This window comes from Bidens hawaiensis, unplaced genomic scaffold, assembly GCF_021521415.1.
Source record: "Bidens hawaiensis isolate Kalapana, Puna unplaced genomic scaffold, B.hawaiensis_p1.1 tig00017563_1, whole genome shotgun sequence".
Taxonomy (NCBI): domain Eukaryota; kingdom Viridiplantae; phylum Streptophyta; class Magnoliopsida; order Asterales; family Asteraceae; genus Bidens; species Bidens hawaiensis.
The window spans coordinates 14,433-32,820 of NW_027492653.1; the positions used below are offsets into that span (position 1 = coordinate 14,433).

The 18,388-nt window shown below is 36.0% G+C and overlaps 3 protein-coding genes across 3 annotated transcripts; all 3 read right to left on the minus strand.

Moving 5' to 3' along the window:
• Positions 1–13: 13 nt before the first annotated feature.
• On the minus strand, positions 14–819 carry LOC143554126 (salt stress-induced hydrophobic peptide ESI3-like). Its single transcript, XM_077043980.1, has 2 exons — positions 710–819; positions 14–104 (listed from the first exon to the last, which is right to left on the minus strand). The coding sequence occupies exons 1-2, from the start codon at positions 788–790 to the stop codon at positions 21–23; spliced, it is 165 nt and encodes a 54-aa protein (XP_076900095.1). The 5' UTR covers positions 791–819; the 3' UTR covers positions 14–20.
• A 1,436-nt stretch (positions 820–2,255) lies between these two features.
• On the minus strand, positions 2,256–4,033 carry LOC143554142 (putative RNA-binding protein ARP1). The gene is made up of 3 exons (XM_077043991.1): positions 3,821–4,033; positions 3,493–3,706; positions 2,256–2,419 (listed from the first exon to the last, which is right to left on the minus strand). Exons 1-3 carry the CDS (start codon positions 4,031–4,033, stop codon positions 2,406–2,408), a joined length of 441 nt encoding a protein of 146 aa, XP_076900106.1. The 3' UTR covers positions 2,256–2,405.
• A 5,788-nt stretch (positions 4,034–9,821) lies between these two features.
• On the minus strand, positions 9,822–13,062 carry LOC143554143 (uncharacterized). Its single transcript, XM_077043992.1, has 6 exons — positions 12,664–13,062; positions 11,129–11,273; positions 10,873–11,004; positions 10,469–10,576; positions 10,318–10,380; positions 9,822–9,957 (listed from the first exon to the last, which is right to left on the minus strand). Exons 1-6 carry the CDS (start codon positions 12,867–12,869, stop codon positions 9,913–9,915), a joined length of 699 nt encoding a protein of 232 aa, XP_076900107.1. The 5' UTR covers positions 12,870–13,062; the 3' UTR covers positions 9,822–9,912.
• Between the last annotated feature and the right edge of the window lie 5,326 nt (positions 13,063–18,388).

Consider the following 18,388-nt stretch of genomic DNA (forward strand, 5'->3'; position numbering starts at 1 on the left):
CACTAATTATTAATTAACTTCTAAACAACCAAAACATAAATTGCGTACATTATTCCCGGAACATATCCCAAAACCGTCAGCAATAAGCAAATCCAGAACTCCACCTACAATTTAAAGTAAAACACTCCCATCAAATTTCAAATTCTATCTTTTTCAAATGCACTTTGACAGTATCAGGTTCTTTCAAATGCACTTTGAAAGTATCAGGTCGAATTCTATCTTTTTCAAATGCACTTTGAAAGTATCAGGTTCGACCGACACGATTGTTTTTCGCGTTTTATACACCAATTAAACGCGATAATTTCGAACGAACCCATTCTCTTTTTTTTACAATTTTAGAACCCATTGGTTTTATATAAAAAAAAAAAAAAAAAAAAAAAGTTAAAAATCTATTTCCTATGAATACAGTAGATTAGTACTAAAAAATAAGTGTAAAGCGATTAGTAGACAGAAACCATTTAATTTGACATCGGGTTGTTAGAATCAAAGTATGCAAGTACCGAATAATACTGACACTATAAGAAAATTTTTCTAGCTTCGTCACTGTCAAAAACCAGATCAACCCAAAAATGACCCACGATCCATAATCGACCACGTAATTTACGAATATGAATGAAATTCAAATGGAGGCTTGAATCATTAATATCACAATTTGAAATTAAAATGAAGATTAGTTTAAAGAAATAATATTATTAGAGATGTGACTTACACCACAACCATATCGAAGAAACACGCCGACAGGAGGCAAGAGGACTGCAAGTATGATCTCCACAAATGTTTCAGTGCCCATGTTTGATCCGATGTTATGTTATGTTGTCTTTTGTTAAAGTTTTGAGGTGATGTGTCTTTTGGTACGGATCTATAACGGTTTTCTAAGATCAAGTGTACTGTTTTTTGGAATGTAAACGAGTACGTGTCACGTTTTCATGTAGTATTTGACACGTGGATATATCACTGGTTTAGTACGTGGAGTAGTAGGGGACACGTGGCCATTGCCCATTTGACCCGGTTGGATGGGCATTGTGGGTTAACTGTAAAAGTTATTTTTAGGAAAAGGAAGTTAAACAATTTAGAAAAATCAAAAAAAAAAATCATATTTTATGTTGGAAAAAATATGGGTAAAATATGGAAAAAAAGTGTTTTTCTTTTACGTAAAAAATGCATTTTTTTTACATTTTAGACATGATTAAATTATATGTCATGGTTAAATTATATGTAACTGCGGTTAATATAATTCCTAACTATTCATTTGCGTTCTATGTTGTGAGAGCTTCGTAACGAAACAGACAAAAGATGAATCAGATATCGATGTCCGAAGTTGAGTGCGTGGAATGTTAAAGCTGTCAACTTTAACAAATAAAATGAAAGAAGTTGTAACGTGTCCCTATTATTGGAGAGACAAAACATTGAATGGTTTATAAGTGAGAGGCACTCTTCACTAGCCTTCAAGAGTGCACGGGCACACACGTCCTTATAGCATGCCGACCATTTTTGTTTTTAACTTGGTGCGTCGGGTTCGGTTCGAAACTTGATGATTGTGACGCGCTAATGGTGTGCGCGTTTCACTGGTCCATGTACAGGTCACGTAAATATGTGGCATATTTGATTAGTCGGGACTCGCAGAGTGGTGCCCCAGCACGCACGACTTGTCGGTAGCGGTTTCGTGACTATTAAGTGTCTCTACCAAATGCATAATATAAGTGAATGTTGAGTGTCCCTATTAATACATCATATGAAAGGTTTGGAGTAGTAATTGAATTGATTAACCTAATAAAAGACATTAAAGATGTTTAATGTCACTTATTATGATAAATAAATTTTTGTTATTTCTAATATTACATACTATAATATTTAAAATTTTCCTGTATTTTAATAATTTATTAAATACTTAATTTTAAATAATTACCCGCGTAGTCTACATATCTCGAGCTAATTAACAAATAGTTCAATATTTTTTTTATTTTAGTTATATGTTTATAATCAACTAACTTAACCTGATAGATTATAGAAATTTAAAAAGCCAAAAGATCCACCCAATCTTCAAATTAGTTAAAAGATTTATACTCAAAATACCAATGTATCAAAATCCTATAAAATATAAGATCAATTTTAATTGATATTCATTACAATAATTCCTATTTTAAAATGTCTTGCGAGATACAAGTTAATTATAGAATGAGAATGATGAGAAACAAAATGAATCTAATTAGATACGAGGATAAAACTAATAATAATAATAATACGTTAAAAATTAATAGAAAAAAAAATGTAAATTAGATAAAATTTAAAAAGAAAAGGAAATAAAGAAGAGTTGGTCATAGCAGATCAAATAAACTAACTTTGGTCTGAAAAGCCACTCTACCCCCTCCTCTTTTGTTATTTGCCACTTTTAACCACCTTCCTCTTCACCCAACTGTACCTATTCAACAGCCAAACACACTGTACTTGTATCATTAGTAGTTCTCAACTGCTCAAAGTACAACTGTCACGGCACATGGTACCATCAAAATAAGTTCACTTTGAAATAGAGGGACTAAATTTTAATACTATACATATGTTAAGGGGCCACTTATGCAAATTATAAGAATTAGGGTTATTGGCCAAGATTAATTCCAACTCGGGAAATGTTTCCTCACAATCCCTATCAGTGTTGTAAAAATCCCGACTAGGCACCGATTAAACCCACTAGTCTTCACCCCACCGACTTGTCGCCTGTTAATCCCATTTGTTCAAAATCGGTCAAAATTGAGAATTTTATACATAAAATTTGGAGTATGTGTATATTTGAAAATTTGCATATAAATTCCAATCCGATTAATTCTGACTAATCCCTAATAATCCCAATTAACTGCTAGTGCCTATCCCACCGCCCGAGCAGCACGTAACGACTTTTGCAATACTGATCTCAAGTTTGAACTTTTTTCCTCCAGTAATCCCACACTATCTTGTTGGCTTTTTAGCTGTTCGAGCGTATTTTCACTAAAAGTTAGTGTGAGATTGATAAAGAAAAATATATTTAAAGTTAGGGATGTCTGAAAATATTTTCTGAGTTGGGATTAATACCGGCCAATACTACCTAAGAATTATAAAACTTAGATAACCCATGTGTCATGTGTGTGTGTAAGTGAAGGATGAGCATGCATGAACCAACTTGTATTATGTTTGAGTTTGACAGGTTGGAACAAATAAGTATTGTCACCTTTGGAACCATGTGATTCTGCCACACCCTTACTGGCAAAATCATCAAAAACATTATGTCCAAAAGGAGCATATTTGCATGTGACATTAATTTAATATTATTATTATTATCTTTAATTTACACAACATTAAAAAAAAAACATTACCCACACAATAAATATGATATACTTTTCAAGTTGGTTTACTTTATAATGGCAGTTATGGAACTCACTATAATTTATACATCACAAAATCAAGTAGTATCACAAACAACAGAATAAAATATTAATATTAAATATTAAATTATTAATATACCTGGAGTTGGAGCAATTTGTGTGGGCTTTGAGTAAATGGCAGGAGCAGCAGTCATTGGGCCAGCAGATAAGAATTGGGCCGGTAAGCCCATTGCTTGAGATTGATGATGATATGGATACATAGGATACATTGGCATCAATGTATGTGCACCTTGACTAGGATACATTACATAGTGTCCTCCACTCATGTAGGCCCTACCTGTATACCCTAATTTCTGTACAAATACAAAATTTAATAAATAATTATTTTTAAAAATAGTTGTGTACTATAATAAAATGTGATTATGCAGTTGTCATTTATAACTAAAATGTGATCTGGATCCACTTACATGATTGTAAGTGACATCAGTTGCCGGGAAATATGTCGCGGGAGCGTAGCCATAGTAAGGCATCGAGGTCTCGTGGTGGTATGGTGACGCAGGTGTAGGCGTTGGTGGATAGTACCATTGCACGTGACGAGGAGGTGGCGTGATCGCCCCTGCGGATCTTGGTCCCACAATCACATTAGGCCCTACAATTAAAAATCCAAAAAAATCCACCATTTGATTTAGAAAAAGAAAAAAACACGCAATTCTGTTTAGTTTCTTACTAGATAGTTTTTTATAATACAGCTAATGTTATAAAAAAATAAATTAAACCTAATGAATTGAATATGTACCATTTTGCTGGTGCCGTGGCGGTGGTGGTGGCGACGGCAGTGTGACGGTTAACATTCTCGGGCGACGAGCACCAAGTGAAGCCAGATTACAATTCGCACGACGGCCATTAATCACCGGCGTCGGATCCTCACAAGCCTTCTTCGCCGATTCCGGTTCCTTAAACGTCACCTAATGCGCACAATATCGTAAACATTAAATAAAAAAAGAAAACGTTAACCAACTTATTCTTTTAATATTAAAAAAAAAAGTAGCGTTTACATTAACACAGAACCCGCTAGCCCTTAGCTAGCAAAAGTCTTTTTTTTTTAATATTATATTCATATATCTTGAAGTTATAACTTATAACATTATAATAGACAAAAATAACAACATATGCTTACGAAGCCATATCCTTTGGATCGACCGGTGGCTTTGTCATTGATAATAACGGCTTCGAGGATATCACCGTACTTCTCGAAGTGATCTCTTAGTGTCTCTTTCGGAGTCTCCCATGCTAATCCTCCGACGAAGACTTCGGTCAACGTGGTGTCACCAAACGGTCCTACTAGTGTTCCGGCATTGTTGTGGCTCATCATTGTGATTCGGTAGACAGTAAAAGAAGGCGATTGTTGATGTGAAAAAAATGGTGATTGATTGGAATATGGAAAGAAAGAAGGAATAATAATAAGGGAAGAGATCAGAAGAGTCAATTGAAAGATTGACTGATTTATTTATTTATATATATAAAGGAATTGTGTGTCTTTGTGTTTAATATGTGTGAGAGAGGTGACAGCTAGACCAAGATGGTGCTAACCTTGATACATGATTAAATTTTTATAATATTATATTTTTTAAAGATCATGAATAAAGTCCGGCTATTCAAGGTAATCCAATAACAAAAGACGAAGCGCTGGATAGCCTAAGCCGGTTATGTCATGTTCTGGGGATAACCTAGCGCCAAAGGCCTAATACGGTAAAACCCGACTGAAATCGGATTCGAACTTGAAATCTTGCAGCATGCGGCCTAAATGTTTACTTGCCTTCGATGCTAGTTGAGTTAAAGCTCATTGTATTTTTCATAAAATAAATAATCTTATAACCAGATCATGTACAAAATGGAACCGGTTCCTGTCTGGAACCGGGTAGGAACCGGACCCGACCGGTAGACAAATATCAGGAACCGGTTCCAATGGCTATATTACCGTTTTTAGACCGTTGGAACCGGTTTTGAATGTTTATACCCACCCCACTTCCTATATATAGACGTCCTAGGTTTAGAACTTCTTAACCAACTCTCCTAACTTGTTAAACACTTCAATTACTTGTTAATCCACTTGTTAAAACACTAACCATTACCAATGGCAACCAACGACGAAGTTGTTATGGTTATCGACACCCCGAGATGCCCCGAAGTTTGGGTTCACTATGACCTGTGTGTCATGACCGACACACAGGAGATGGCGCGATGCAAATACTGCAGCAAGTTTTTGAATGCGGCATCGAATTCCACCCTTCGAAAGCATACTAATAAATATTGCAAGGAAAAAAAAGTATTTGGATGCCAAAAAAGGAGAAGCCGGGGAGTCGTCCGGCTCTACAAGTCAAGCCCCCACCGCCGGTAACAAAGCTTGATGGTCGTAGATGGCGGGACGAAAACAACGAACAATGTTTGTTATTTTTAGTTTTATGTTTAATAATGTCTGTACTTAATCGTTTTGCAATAATGTTCGTTGTGTTCTATAATTATATATATATATATATATATATGTTTAAAAGTTAGTTTAAGTGTTTAAGACAAGTTTTTTATTTAACACAAACAAATAACACTTTAAAAATACATATATTAATTGATTCGTGTTACATAATACATAAATGATTAGAACAAATATAAAAATGATTAGAACAAATACAAAAAATACAAATTAAAATTAGTCGATTTCTACGACTTCGTCTTCTTCACCCGAAGATTCTTCTTCCATCTCTTGAATTGGACGTTCAAGTGGTATTTTGTCTTCAAAGTTCACCTTGTCTTGTATATGATCTACCGCATCCAAATGATCCTTTAGGCAAATGCACATCTCTAAGGACTCGGGAGTGAGTTTGGTTCTTCGCATTGATAATATCCTTCCACTAAGTGAAAAAAACGATTCTGAAGCAACCGTTGAAGCTTGGACGCTTAGCAAGTCACGAGACATGGCGGAAAGAATAGGAAATTCGTTTTGCTTTCCTTTCCACCATGCCAAAATGTCAAGGTTGCGAACATCCTCGACCGTTGCACCTTCTCCATAGTTTGCTCCACTATATCAGCCAAGTTCAGTAGTTGGTGTGTTACTCCTTTGTCGCTTTGCCGCCGACTCACGAACCGCATTCATCATGTTTATAAGCTTGTCTTTGCATGGCTTACTTGATGTTGCTTGCCTCACAAAAGTCGACTTTGAGCTTGGACCGTAAATTTTGAAGTAATGGTCATAGATTTCCTGAAGGGATTTGTTGAAAGAATCCTTTGCTTCCGTCGACGCCATCGGATTGATCTCGTGCGCACCCATGTTGTCATATATTTCCTCGATCAACGCCTCAACCCCGGCAACATTTATGTAGGGGTTTAAAGCGGCGGCACAAGTAAACACGAGTGGTATTCCTTCAAAATATTTTAGGAACTTCTTCTTCATTGTTTTCAAACTCTTTGAAATTCAAGGAGATGTATAATTCTTGCAACACCCAACAACTAGTAGGATAGTATACACCTGACAATTTAGTTGTTGCGGTTTTGAAAACATCAAGATACTCCAAGAAGTAACCGATATTATCCCAAGCACCGTTTGGAAACATATCGGCTTGTATAGTTTGTTTTTGGGAAAAAGCACAAGCGAGCATATTACAAGTCGAGTTCCAACGGGTTGGAACGTCCCAATTCGGCCCCAAATATTTTCTATCAACCGACTTGCAATAGTTTTTGTATTCAAGATGTCTTCTTTTTCCACTTTTGAGAATATCTTGTAACATCAACCTAAATAATCTCAAACCGCCCTCCATGGTTTCGTTGTCAAGACCATCTTGAACAACCAAGTTGATAATGTGGGCAACACATCGAGTATGAAAAAACTTTCCGTAGCAGGGTGGTGTATATTTTATATATAACTTGTCTACCGCTTTTGTATTGTTAGAAGCGTTATCAAACGACATTGGGATTTTTTTTTCCTCAAGTTAAAAGTGGTTATTACCTCATCCAAAATTTCAAACAATTTTTCGGCGGTATGTGGAAACGGAAAGTTTTCAAACGCGATGGTGCGTTTCATCATTTGCCAAGATACCGGATCGATCCAATGCGCGGTCACACAAAGGTACGATTCCGGTAACCCATGGGGTGCCGACCAAACATCGCTAGTTAAGTTGACACCCGTTTGTAAAGTGTCAAAAAAATCAATTAAATCTTTTTTAGCACATTCCCACAACTTTAGACAATGACGTCGAAGAGTGGTATCTCTGATCAAGGCCGTCAATTGAGGGTTGTCGAAGTGGTTAAACGGCAAACCTTGTTGAATCACGAACTTCGCCATCCTATCGTGAACCGCTTTCACGTTGTAATGAAATATTGCCCCATCTTTACCCAATACCGTGGCGAGAACTTCTTTTAACGCTTTGCAAAATTTATTCTCGATGTGCTTTTTTAAAGTAGAGTTTGAATCATGCTTTAAATAAGTGCCACAAAATTTGCAACGAGCCTTAACGTCTCCATTAAGCAACTCTACCAAATCCCAATTCCGCCATACTTCTTCGTTGCGGTTATGAGGGAGGATCTTTGCAACTCCGGGGTCATCTTCGGCTCGAACCGGGTCAATAAAAACGGAATCGGTAGCCGCCGCCTTTCTTTTGCCCTTGTTTTGGCTTGCCATAATAACTGGTTATCAAGTGGTGGTGGAATGGAATTGAAAAAAATTGGTGTAAAGTGTAAACCGATAAGTTTTCTTGATGTTTTTGAGTTGGAGTGGTAAAACAAGTGAATGATCAAGCCTTTATATAGTTTTTAAGCTCAAAAACCCGTTCCAACGGCTATATTACCTTTGGAACCAGTTACAACGGCTCTTTTTAAAAAAAAAACCCGGTGGAACCGGTTATTTCGGGTAGGAATCGGCACCGGGTTGGAACCGGTTCCGGGTAGGAACCGATTTTTGGGAAAATATATGGGTCCGGGTAGGGTTTTCCGGGTATAATAATACCCTAACCGGGAATGGGGTACACCGGGTATGAACCGGAACCGGTTCCGGGTCGGTTCCACCGGTTCGAGTACAAGTTGGGCTCAAGAGGTGCTGGACTGGCTTGTAGCTGCAAAGGCTGGATTGGGCTTAGCCTAGAGCTGGGCACGCGCCGACGGGCCGAAGTTGAACCGGGCATCAGCCTATCAGGTCTCCTCATTCGACATTCTTTCCGGTTGACGATACGTTCTCGTTCCTCTCTAGAGATTTAGATCGATTACTAGGGTTTGAATTTGTATTTCGTGTTCTTGAGAGTTCGTAGCTAGATCGTTGAGACGATGATCTAGCTCAGTCAGTATTTGTTCCTCTCTGACTCGTTGCTAAGTTAGTCGATAAATTTTTTTTATCGAAACATGTTTAGAACACTATAACAAATATTATGATCCTTCATTGTTCCTCACACCGTCTCATAGAACTTCCTTCAGTTCTCTTTTCTTTCCATCTCATGCAACGTCCGTTTCTCTCTCACTGTTCTAGTGATCCTCTCGTGGCTTTATTCAACAACATATGATTAGCTTAGAATCTCTCGTGGCTTTACATAATCACAAATTTCAAATACGAATTCAAATTCTTGAACTTTGACCCGCTACAACGCTACTTATTACTATCACTGTTCTAGTACGTTATGAATCTTATAAGGTTGTGCTAACTAGGATAAATTATAATACATGGGAAAATTTAACGAATTGGATAACGAAATCAAGTAAGAAAAATAAGTTAAATGACCCATTAGTTGAAGTCTTGGTTTTGATTATATGCATTAGGTGATAAATCAATGTGCGTATTTATCAGATGATCTATAAGATCTGAAAACAAATCTTGAACTTTTAAGTCTTGTTTGAATGCTTGTTATTTGATTCATGGCCAAAACTTATTATTTTGAGTCAAAACGTGTCGGACCAGCGTTATTCCTATGTGCCTTGTTTTCAAGTCGAAACATTTCAAGTTCAAATGTAAAACAAAACAACAACAAAAAGCGGCCCACAACCTACATAAAGATAAAACCAAGAAACCCAAACCAAGCAGTTTCTTAAAGCCAAAAAAACAAAATCTTGAATTTGGTTCGGTCTGAGACCTAATTTCACACCTAAATTGCTCTATATGCACATGTTTTCATTGGCTCTGAACGAACACTCACATATTTACACACATAATAATAATAATAATAATAATAATAATAATAATAAAACTAATACAAATCTACATAATGTTGTTTGTTTACTGACCATTTAGTAGGAAACTGTTGAACTAGTAAACGAAAAGCTTGAAAATCCATCAACAACCAGATCATGTCGTATCCCCTCGGTATTCTATAAACAAGGCTTACAATCTAGCTATACCAATATTAAGCAATCAATAGTTCCACAGATTACAAAGCATAGAATCTAGCCAGCCTTGAGTTTGATATTTACTGATAAGTTCTGAAACAATTCACCAATAGATTACAAAATATTCACACGCCAATTGAGTGCAGAAATGACTAATCAAGGGTGAAAGAGAGATATTTACTTGAAAGCTCAAAGGTGCTAATTAAAAATAATTCATGCCTTGTGTATAAGATCCTTGATGAGTATACTGCAAATCGATACACAAATGCAAAATCATAAGCAAAAAAACGATCGAAAAATAATAACGGGTGGCAATCGTGCTAAGCTGGGTGATTGTATCGATCGACCCTAACAAGACACGTGTATTTATTCGTGTCAAAGACATCAACCTTATAAAATATGTTTTAAACTAAACAGATTAAAAGGTTCAACCTGTAGATAGCCCGTTTGGTTAAGTGAGGTAAACAGGTCAACTCAAACACGACCAGTTTATTAAGCATGACAAATCAAAACTGACTATTTTTGGGTCGTGTGCCGTGTCATATCAGGAATTGTCAACCCTGTATAAACAAGAAACCGAAGCTAAAAAATCAGTGCTTTTACTGACCTCTGCATTTGGAACAATCTGAGATCCAACTGTATCTTTCTTGCCAGATCCCTTTGTATCACCCTAAGTAAAAGATACCACACTGTTAGCTATTTTAACACTTGAAAAATCAAAGTTGGATTTTTATAGGTATGCCAAATGAATCACCAACCTCAAACTGTGCAGTCAGCATTCCACATAAGCATCCAACATCATAAAGAAGGAAAATAATAATAATAAAAAAAAACATGTCAGGAAACAAATTTAAGAAACTGAGAAGCTGATACCAACAGAATATTACAAGATAAAAGCAGTTCATCACTGTTTTTCACAAAACAACTTTTTTGAAAGTGTAGAGGTGGTAAATTACAAAATTTAGAGGGGTGTTTGGAGTTGCTTATTAAAATTGCTTAATAACCGGTTGCAACAAAACAAAACATAATGCAGAAGATAGTGTTTAGATTGGCTTATGCAGTATTAAAAGTTATTTTAGTGTGTTGCCGATTTGCCTATCTAAGGATTTAAAAGTAAAATACTCAATTACTCGTCATTATCAGATAACCAATTTAAACTTACAACTCCCAAACTGTCAATTGCACGCTCAAATAAGCAAATGATCATAAGCAGGTAGCTTCTATCCAAACACAAAAACTTGCTTATTTGCTTATCAAAACATAAATGATATACTTCACTCCCCATCTTAAAACACTGATGAAATTAAAAGTTTAAATAGCATAAGCGCCAAATTAGCAATTTGAACACTAAACTGTAATGACAAAACTTTCACACAATCTCACTCAGTTCTTACTATTAGTTAACGAATTTATGTAACCACAAACTGAATTACCTCTCTGTATCTAGACAGGTAAACCTTGAGTGGTTCAATATAATCTTCAAACCCCAGTGTAGCCATTGCCCATAGCAAATCATCACCGTTGATCGTCTTCCTCTTCTCTTTCTGGCACTTATCACTAGCCCTACAACACACAAAGAACGCAAATTTCAGTTTCAATAAATGTATAGTTTTATCCGATTCACAAAACTTCACCAAAAATAATCTGCTACAACTTTCTTGATTTACTGTAACCACCAGGGGTGTGCAAAGTCAATTTGGCTTAACCATAAACCATAGCCGAATGGTCGGTTAACCGTTGATTTTGGTTAAAAGTTCGGTTAATTGTCTAGTGTATTTTACATTTGTTCCGCTTGAACATGGTTCAGTTACCGTGTTTCAAGCTCAGTTATGAAGTTTTGAAGCTGAAATATGCTAGTTCCAAGCTCTGTTATAAACAGTTGCAGCTAGGGGTGTAAACGAGCCGAGCCTGAGCTCAACGAGGCTCAAGCTCAACTCATTTTGACATACGAGGGCTCGAGCTTGCCTCATGAGTTGCTTTTTCAAGCTCGGGCTCGGCTCGTTTATTATTTATCAAGTAAATTGTATACATTTTTTATTATTCTTATATATTTTGAGAAAAAAACTAAAGCAAGCCTAAGCTCGGTTGTGAAATGTTAACTTCATGCATAGAACTAGAAGTCTAAAAAAGGTGAAACTTAAAAATACAAAAGGCTCAACAAGCTTCCCACAAAAGGCTCGAGCTTTGGCTCGATAACTCAACAATCAATATTTGAGGCTCAGGCTCGACTCAAGCTCGAAAAAGCTCAGCTCGTTTCAAGCATTTTATCAATCCGAACTCGAGTACAACTCAGACCGTTTGCAGTTTGCACCCCTAGTTGCAGCATGAATTCAAACGTTCAAATCTAGAACTAGAGGTACAAAATATGAAAATAGAGGTATAAAATTTTGAACACACAGACATACAAGGTTCACTTCCGTTTCAGTTAAAGTCAGTTAACAACATTAACCTTAACCATAACCAAACAGATGGTTAACCAGATTCACTATAGAGGTGTACAAAACCGGTTTTAAACCCAACCCGAACCGGTTTATAAACCGAACCGGTGTGGTCAATGGCTGGTCAAAACCGGTTTGACTCAAACCGGGTCGGTTTATAAACCGGTTTAGAAGCAAGATAGGCCGGCCTGGTCACATCGGTTCGGTCCGGTTTATAAACCAGTTTTCCTTAAACCGATTCGGTTTTAAAACCGGTTTGCTAGATCTTAAGGGGAACCGCTCCTGAAACTGGCGGTTTGGGTCAGTTTGGGTGAAACTGGTTTTAAACCCAAACCGGTTCGGTTCGGTTCGGTTTGCCTAAAACCGGTCCCAAACCGGTTTTTTTTGTACACCTCTATTCACTACTGTGTCAATTACAGTTAATTCAGCTAAAGGTTCGGTTTTTGCTCACTCCTAAATGACTAAATTTACAACTACGCATTCGAATTTACTCGTGTTAGCTCAAACGCACGTACTCGCTAGTGACGAAGCTGATGAACTCCGAAACGCACTCCTGCGCGGTCTCTTTAGCGTCTTTCGCAATCTTACCGTTAGCAGGCAACGCTTTCTTCATGATCCGGCTTATATTAGCAATCGGCAGGAACCTATCCTGCTCCCGGATGTTCGAATTCAGTTCACCGCCGCTTTCGTTACCGCCCGGACTCCCTGGAACATCCGCCATTGTATATCACCTACCTAAACCCTAACCTTTCAACGGTCATCAATTAAACATAATAATAATAATAATAATAATAATAATAATAATAATAATAATAGTGAACACGCCAATAGTAGGACATAAGTATTGTGAAATTCGGGATTTTGACATACCTGCGAAATTGGTGATTTGTATTTGGCGCGAAAGAGAGATCTGATTGGATCGGACGCTGGAGAATAGATATAGAGATTGTTGAAGCTTGAGAGATCTTTATCGGAGCGTTAATGGCGGCGTTGTTTCTCTACCGTTCGTTCCCTTGTTTTTTTAAAGTCACGTGTCTCTGGGCGGCTTCAGAGTTTAGCTAACCATAACTTCGATCGCTTTTTGACAGTCGCTAATTCACCACGAGTGCTGAACTCTCTCGCGTAACATACAACGAAAATCCGTATGGACTCGTAGTTAGGTGAACAAGGGTTTGTTTGGATCATAACCATTTCATTGATAGTGACGTGTTAGATTAGGGTTTGTTTGGATCATAACCATTTCATTGATAGTGACGTGTTAGATTAGGGTTTGTTTGGATCATAACCATTTCATTGATAGTGACATGTTAGATTACTATATGAAAATGTAATGAATCACTACTTTGTATTGTTTAATAGATAGAAATGCCACTGAGTGACGGCCTTGGTGGTGGTTGTGTATATGAGCTTGTCCCGGCTAGTACGACACGATAAGATATAGTTTTCTTCTTTGTCAAGTTTTGTTAAAAGCTGGGGTTGCCTTTTTCTGTATCGTTCACGAGCGTGTCCTGTTATTAGGACTGAAACAGTTTGTTTAGGTTGTTTTATAAAAAGGTTTGGAATATCGGGTTGCTTGTGTTCCATAGATTATTATTTGAAAAGGAGAATAATGGATTAACAAGATGAAGAGGCATTAAGGTGAAGATAAAATGCAAAAATGTGTACGTGAATGTAATTTTATTATTATTCTTATTTGTTGAACAAATTGCAGCGGTACCTTCCTTGGAACCATCACCCAGTGGTCCTTTTTTACTTTAGCTAGCGATGCCACAATAACGCCTCCCCTATCCCTATTGGCGCTAGTGGTTTTGGAGTATCGAAATGGTGGGTGGCGCCATCTTTGCTTGCGTGGTATATGAATGAAGCTTCAAAAAAAGACCATGACACTTAGTCTAATACATGAAATAAGTTACAAAAACACACCATCAAATTTAATACTAGCATTAGTTAACACTAGTTTTTTTTTCTTCCCAAGAGAGTATGGAATTAGATGCTAAAGACTAGTTTAAACTATAATATATGATTAACTTAAAAAACAATAGCTACCTTATCATCCAATAGAGAAAAATGTGAAAAATGCGTTTTTTTCCTTTGGTTTGTTTAAGTTTGTTATTTCAGTTCAAAATTTTAAAATTTCATATTTTCGTGCTTAGGCTTTTATTTTCGTTACAATTTCCGTCCTCGTGAAATTATTTGCACTGAAATAACATATTTTAACAAACCACAGGGACAAAAATCACAATAAAAATGAAAGTTTATGAATGAAAATTGGAAAGTGAACAAATCAAAGATGCGATCAAAGACCACACTTTTCCCCTTAGAATATATCTACCATGTACAACAGGCATATAAAATTTTTTTTATTTATATATAAATACTTGGTGAATCGATTTTTTATTATATATAAATATTTTTTAACAACAAGCTAATATACTTCTAAATATTTTTATAAACGACTTATACATGCATCTTGCAAAACTTGGGCCATTAACCTTTAAGATACAAGGTCGACACCTTACCAACACACCATATCCCTTGAAGACACTTGATGAATCGTTTGAGTGGCAATTTCCTATACGAACTCTTCAACAAAAATATCAACTTTTATGTGACCTAACCTGTCAACCCATTTGACATATTTACATAACTGATCTAAACAAATAAACAACTGATGTTCGGTTTACCCGCCATTAAATATGTGCGGGTTACGGCTGATGTCTTGAAAACAAATAAAAAAACGAGTTATCTCCAAGTTGAGCAATTCAACCCGCCAGCCAACACGCTTTGACACCCCTGCCTATCCATATCTTGCATGTTAAGCTACTACCCGTATCCCTAAACAGAAACCATCTGTTTTTAAGTAAGTCTATTAAATATCACATGTTTTTCAAAACTATTAATATATTTATATTTATGTTTTATCCTATGGCCTATGGCAGCTTGTTAACAACAAACGGCCCATTTATTGATCCGTTGAATGTAAGCTTTTGTGTTAGATTCTACCGTATGTTACCAACAATTGTCCCAACAAGCGTGTGTTACGTAAGCTCATTAATTGTAGGAGGCAATGCATCATGGGTTTGATAGGAACCACCACCAGTTTTACTGCCCACCCGTCGTCTAAATTCTACACTTCATTTATTGCTAAGTTGACACTTAACCTAATTTTCATGTCATGTCATTCGTCATTTCCTTAACACGCTCCTCGTATCGTTATTTGTGTATCGTGGAGTACATACGTTTTACATGGTATGTGTACGTATATATTAAGTTGTTTGATGTGTCTCGAGATTTTTAAATTTTTCTTGCAGTGAAAATGCGTTATTGATCTTTTTAAATATGTGGATTAGGGCGTCCAAATCGCTTGACGCTAAAACTCGCTCGGAAATTTCTCCAAAAATGTTCGCTCGGTTTTTTGCTTGATTGTAAACGAGCTGCTCTGCTCGGTTCGGTTTGTAAACTAGCCAAACAACGAGCAAAGGTCTGCTTGGTTTGTAAACGAGCCAAATATATAACTATACAGACAACACTCATAAATATAAGTATACAATTTTTTAAACCCTTTAAAATTTTCACAATTCGATCAATTTTATAGTTTTATTTGTTTGCTTCAAGTTTTTAGAATACAGAAGTTTGTTTACATATTCATTATATCTCAGTTCAAATATAGTTGTTATAAAAATTTACAACATATTACACGTTTGTCTTTAAACTATTAATTTGTTTACAAAATATATTATTTACAATCTTCAAATTTGTTTCTTATCTAAATTTTTAAAGTGAAAAAATAAATAAATAATGCTAGAAAATTGCTCGATGTTTGATCGAAAAATGCTCTATTCGATTTTGGCTCGTTTCTATTTTCGCTCGGTTCGAATTTCAGCCATTCGGTTCGGTTCGATTGTAAACGAGCCAAGCAATGAGCAAGCCCTCGTTCGATTCGGTCCGGCTCGTGAACAGCCCTAATGTGATAGATGTAGTACGTTAATTGTATTAATGATTTTCCTATTTAAACAGGACTTATGGGTCCAAAACTCGTCCGATATTAATTTCTAGAATGGTTGCACTTAGTGCAGAAGACTAATTTGCTTTTTGGTTAGGTTAGGGCGTTCAAATAACTCAACTCAACCCGATTGGTTAATTTTGTGTTATAAGAGGTCTTCTAACCAGAACACGGTAATTATATATATGGGATAGACTTACCAATTGATTTGTTGACCTTTGTCATTATTGGTCATAACTCACTATAAATGACAATGGAAGCTAATACAACTAATAAGATAAAGAAAACTAATATAAGATTAAATAATTAAAAAAATGATCATAAGATTAAGTTGAGTGTTTCCTTGTGCTATAATTTTTAATATTTAGCATATAATTGTAAAGTTTATGGGCTGACATGCTTGAAACTAATGTTGAGTAGAAAAACAGAAATCAAACGAATGAACGATAATTAAAATAACTGAATCAATTAAGAAAGAGAGTTCCGATTATATATATAGTTTTTTTGGCGCAGTTATAGCTAAGGTTATTGTGATATCGAATAAGCATACTGGTATTATAAATTTATAACCGTATCGAATATAATAACCGAATTGAAATGCCATTTACTCCAGGAGACTAGTATACATTACTTTGGCAAAGCAGAACTATTAAATGTTACATTTTTGACCTTTCGACCCAGTTTTGACCACCTTGACGAGTCTGATAACGGTGGGCCTGTTGGGCTGAAAACATCCGGGCCTACAAAATAACAAACACGGGTCATACATAGAGGTGCACAAATCGAGTTTTTCTGGTAACGGATTCCGGATATGAGTAAATGACCGGGTATTGAAAAATAGGGTATTGATAATGCCCAATTTGGGTTCGGGTTCGGGTTCGGGTACTGTCTAAAAACTGTACCCTATGCATCGGGTTCGGGTACTGTCTAAAAACTATACCCTATGCATCGGGTTCGGGTCGAGTATAGAACCGGATATTTTAACACCATTTTCCGGGTATTGAAAAAAACTCCGTTTTTAATTTGAATATCATATTTCCGGGTATTGAAAAAATCATTTTTTCGGGTATAGAAAAGGGTTGGGTATTTTTTTGGGTATAGATAGGGTATTTATAAAACCTGGTTTCGGGTATTGAAAAACCCAGTTCCGTGCATAGATTCGGTTCCGGTTTTCGGGTATCAGGGCACAAATCGGGTCTACTTCCGGGTATGGGTTTTGGTATTGAAATGCATACCCTCTTCGTACCCTACGAGTAGGGTCGAGCACGGGTATTAAAACCCCGAGTATAAAAAACCCGGTTTTTAGTTCTTTTTTAGTCCAGTTCCAGGTTCAGGGTTTTTTTTTTAACCTCTAGTCATACACAAATGTAATTACGATAATGCTAGAGATTATGTAAATATAATGTTTAGTATACAACCCTCTTATCTAGTAAACCCTAAACAATACAAGCAATACAATTTACAATTTTCACACACAAAGGTAATCTGACTCCAATAACTAAGTTACACTAACCCAAACACGACTAAGTTAGTTGTGTGAAACCGTTCATGCCCAGCCAGACTTGTCAACCCCGTTATTAATAATAATTTAGGTCTTGAGGCCAAATCAGTCACATTTTATTGGTCGGATTTGGAGGCTTTTCAAAGAGTCAAACAATATACCATGTGAATTAGTGCAACTGTTTTCTTTCTATCCATGCCAGTTACAAATTTAGCTGGCCATCTATAAACATTTATCTAGTTGAATTCAATGCATGCCAAAATTAGCTATTTGCAAGATAACATATACAATGCATACCTCATCTTCAATAAACAAGGTTCTTTTTTATATCACTTATGACACCAAAAATGTAGGTTTCTACATGTTCCAATCATTTTTGGATCATGTCTTTTCTCCATCTAATCTAATCATGTGTACCTAAAAGCCTAAATAGCACTGTTAAAAAAAAACGAAAAAAATCATTGGTTTTTGTTATAAGTTTTTAAATTATAAATATGGTTTAGAAATATATTACATGTCAAATAACAAGAAAATAAATTAAAAAAGGTTACAAGATCGGTTAGGTCTACTATATTGGTTCCAAGTTTTAGGTCGTCGGTTGGACTGTCAAACCATGAAAGGAACTGTATAGATCTCAAACTTACTAATTGAATGCATAGTTCGATAACAAATCGCTTATAAGTACCTTAAACAAAAGTATAATCATAGGATGTTTTTAGCTATAGAATATGTTTTT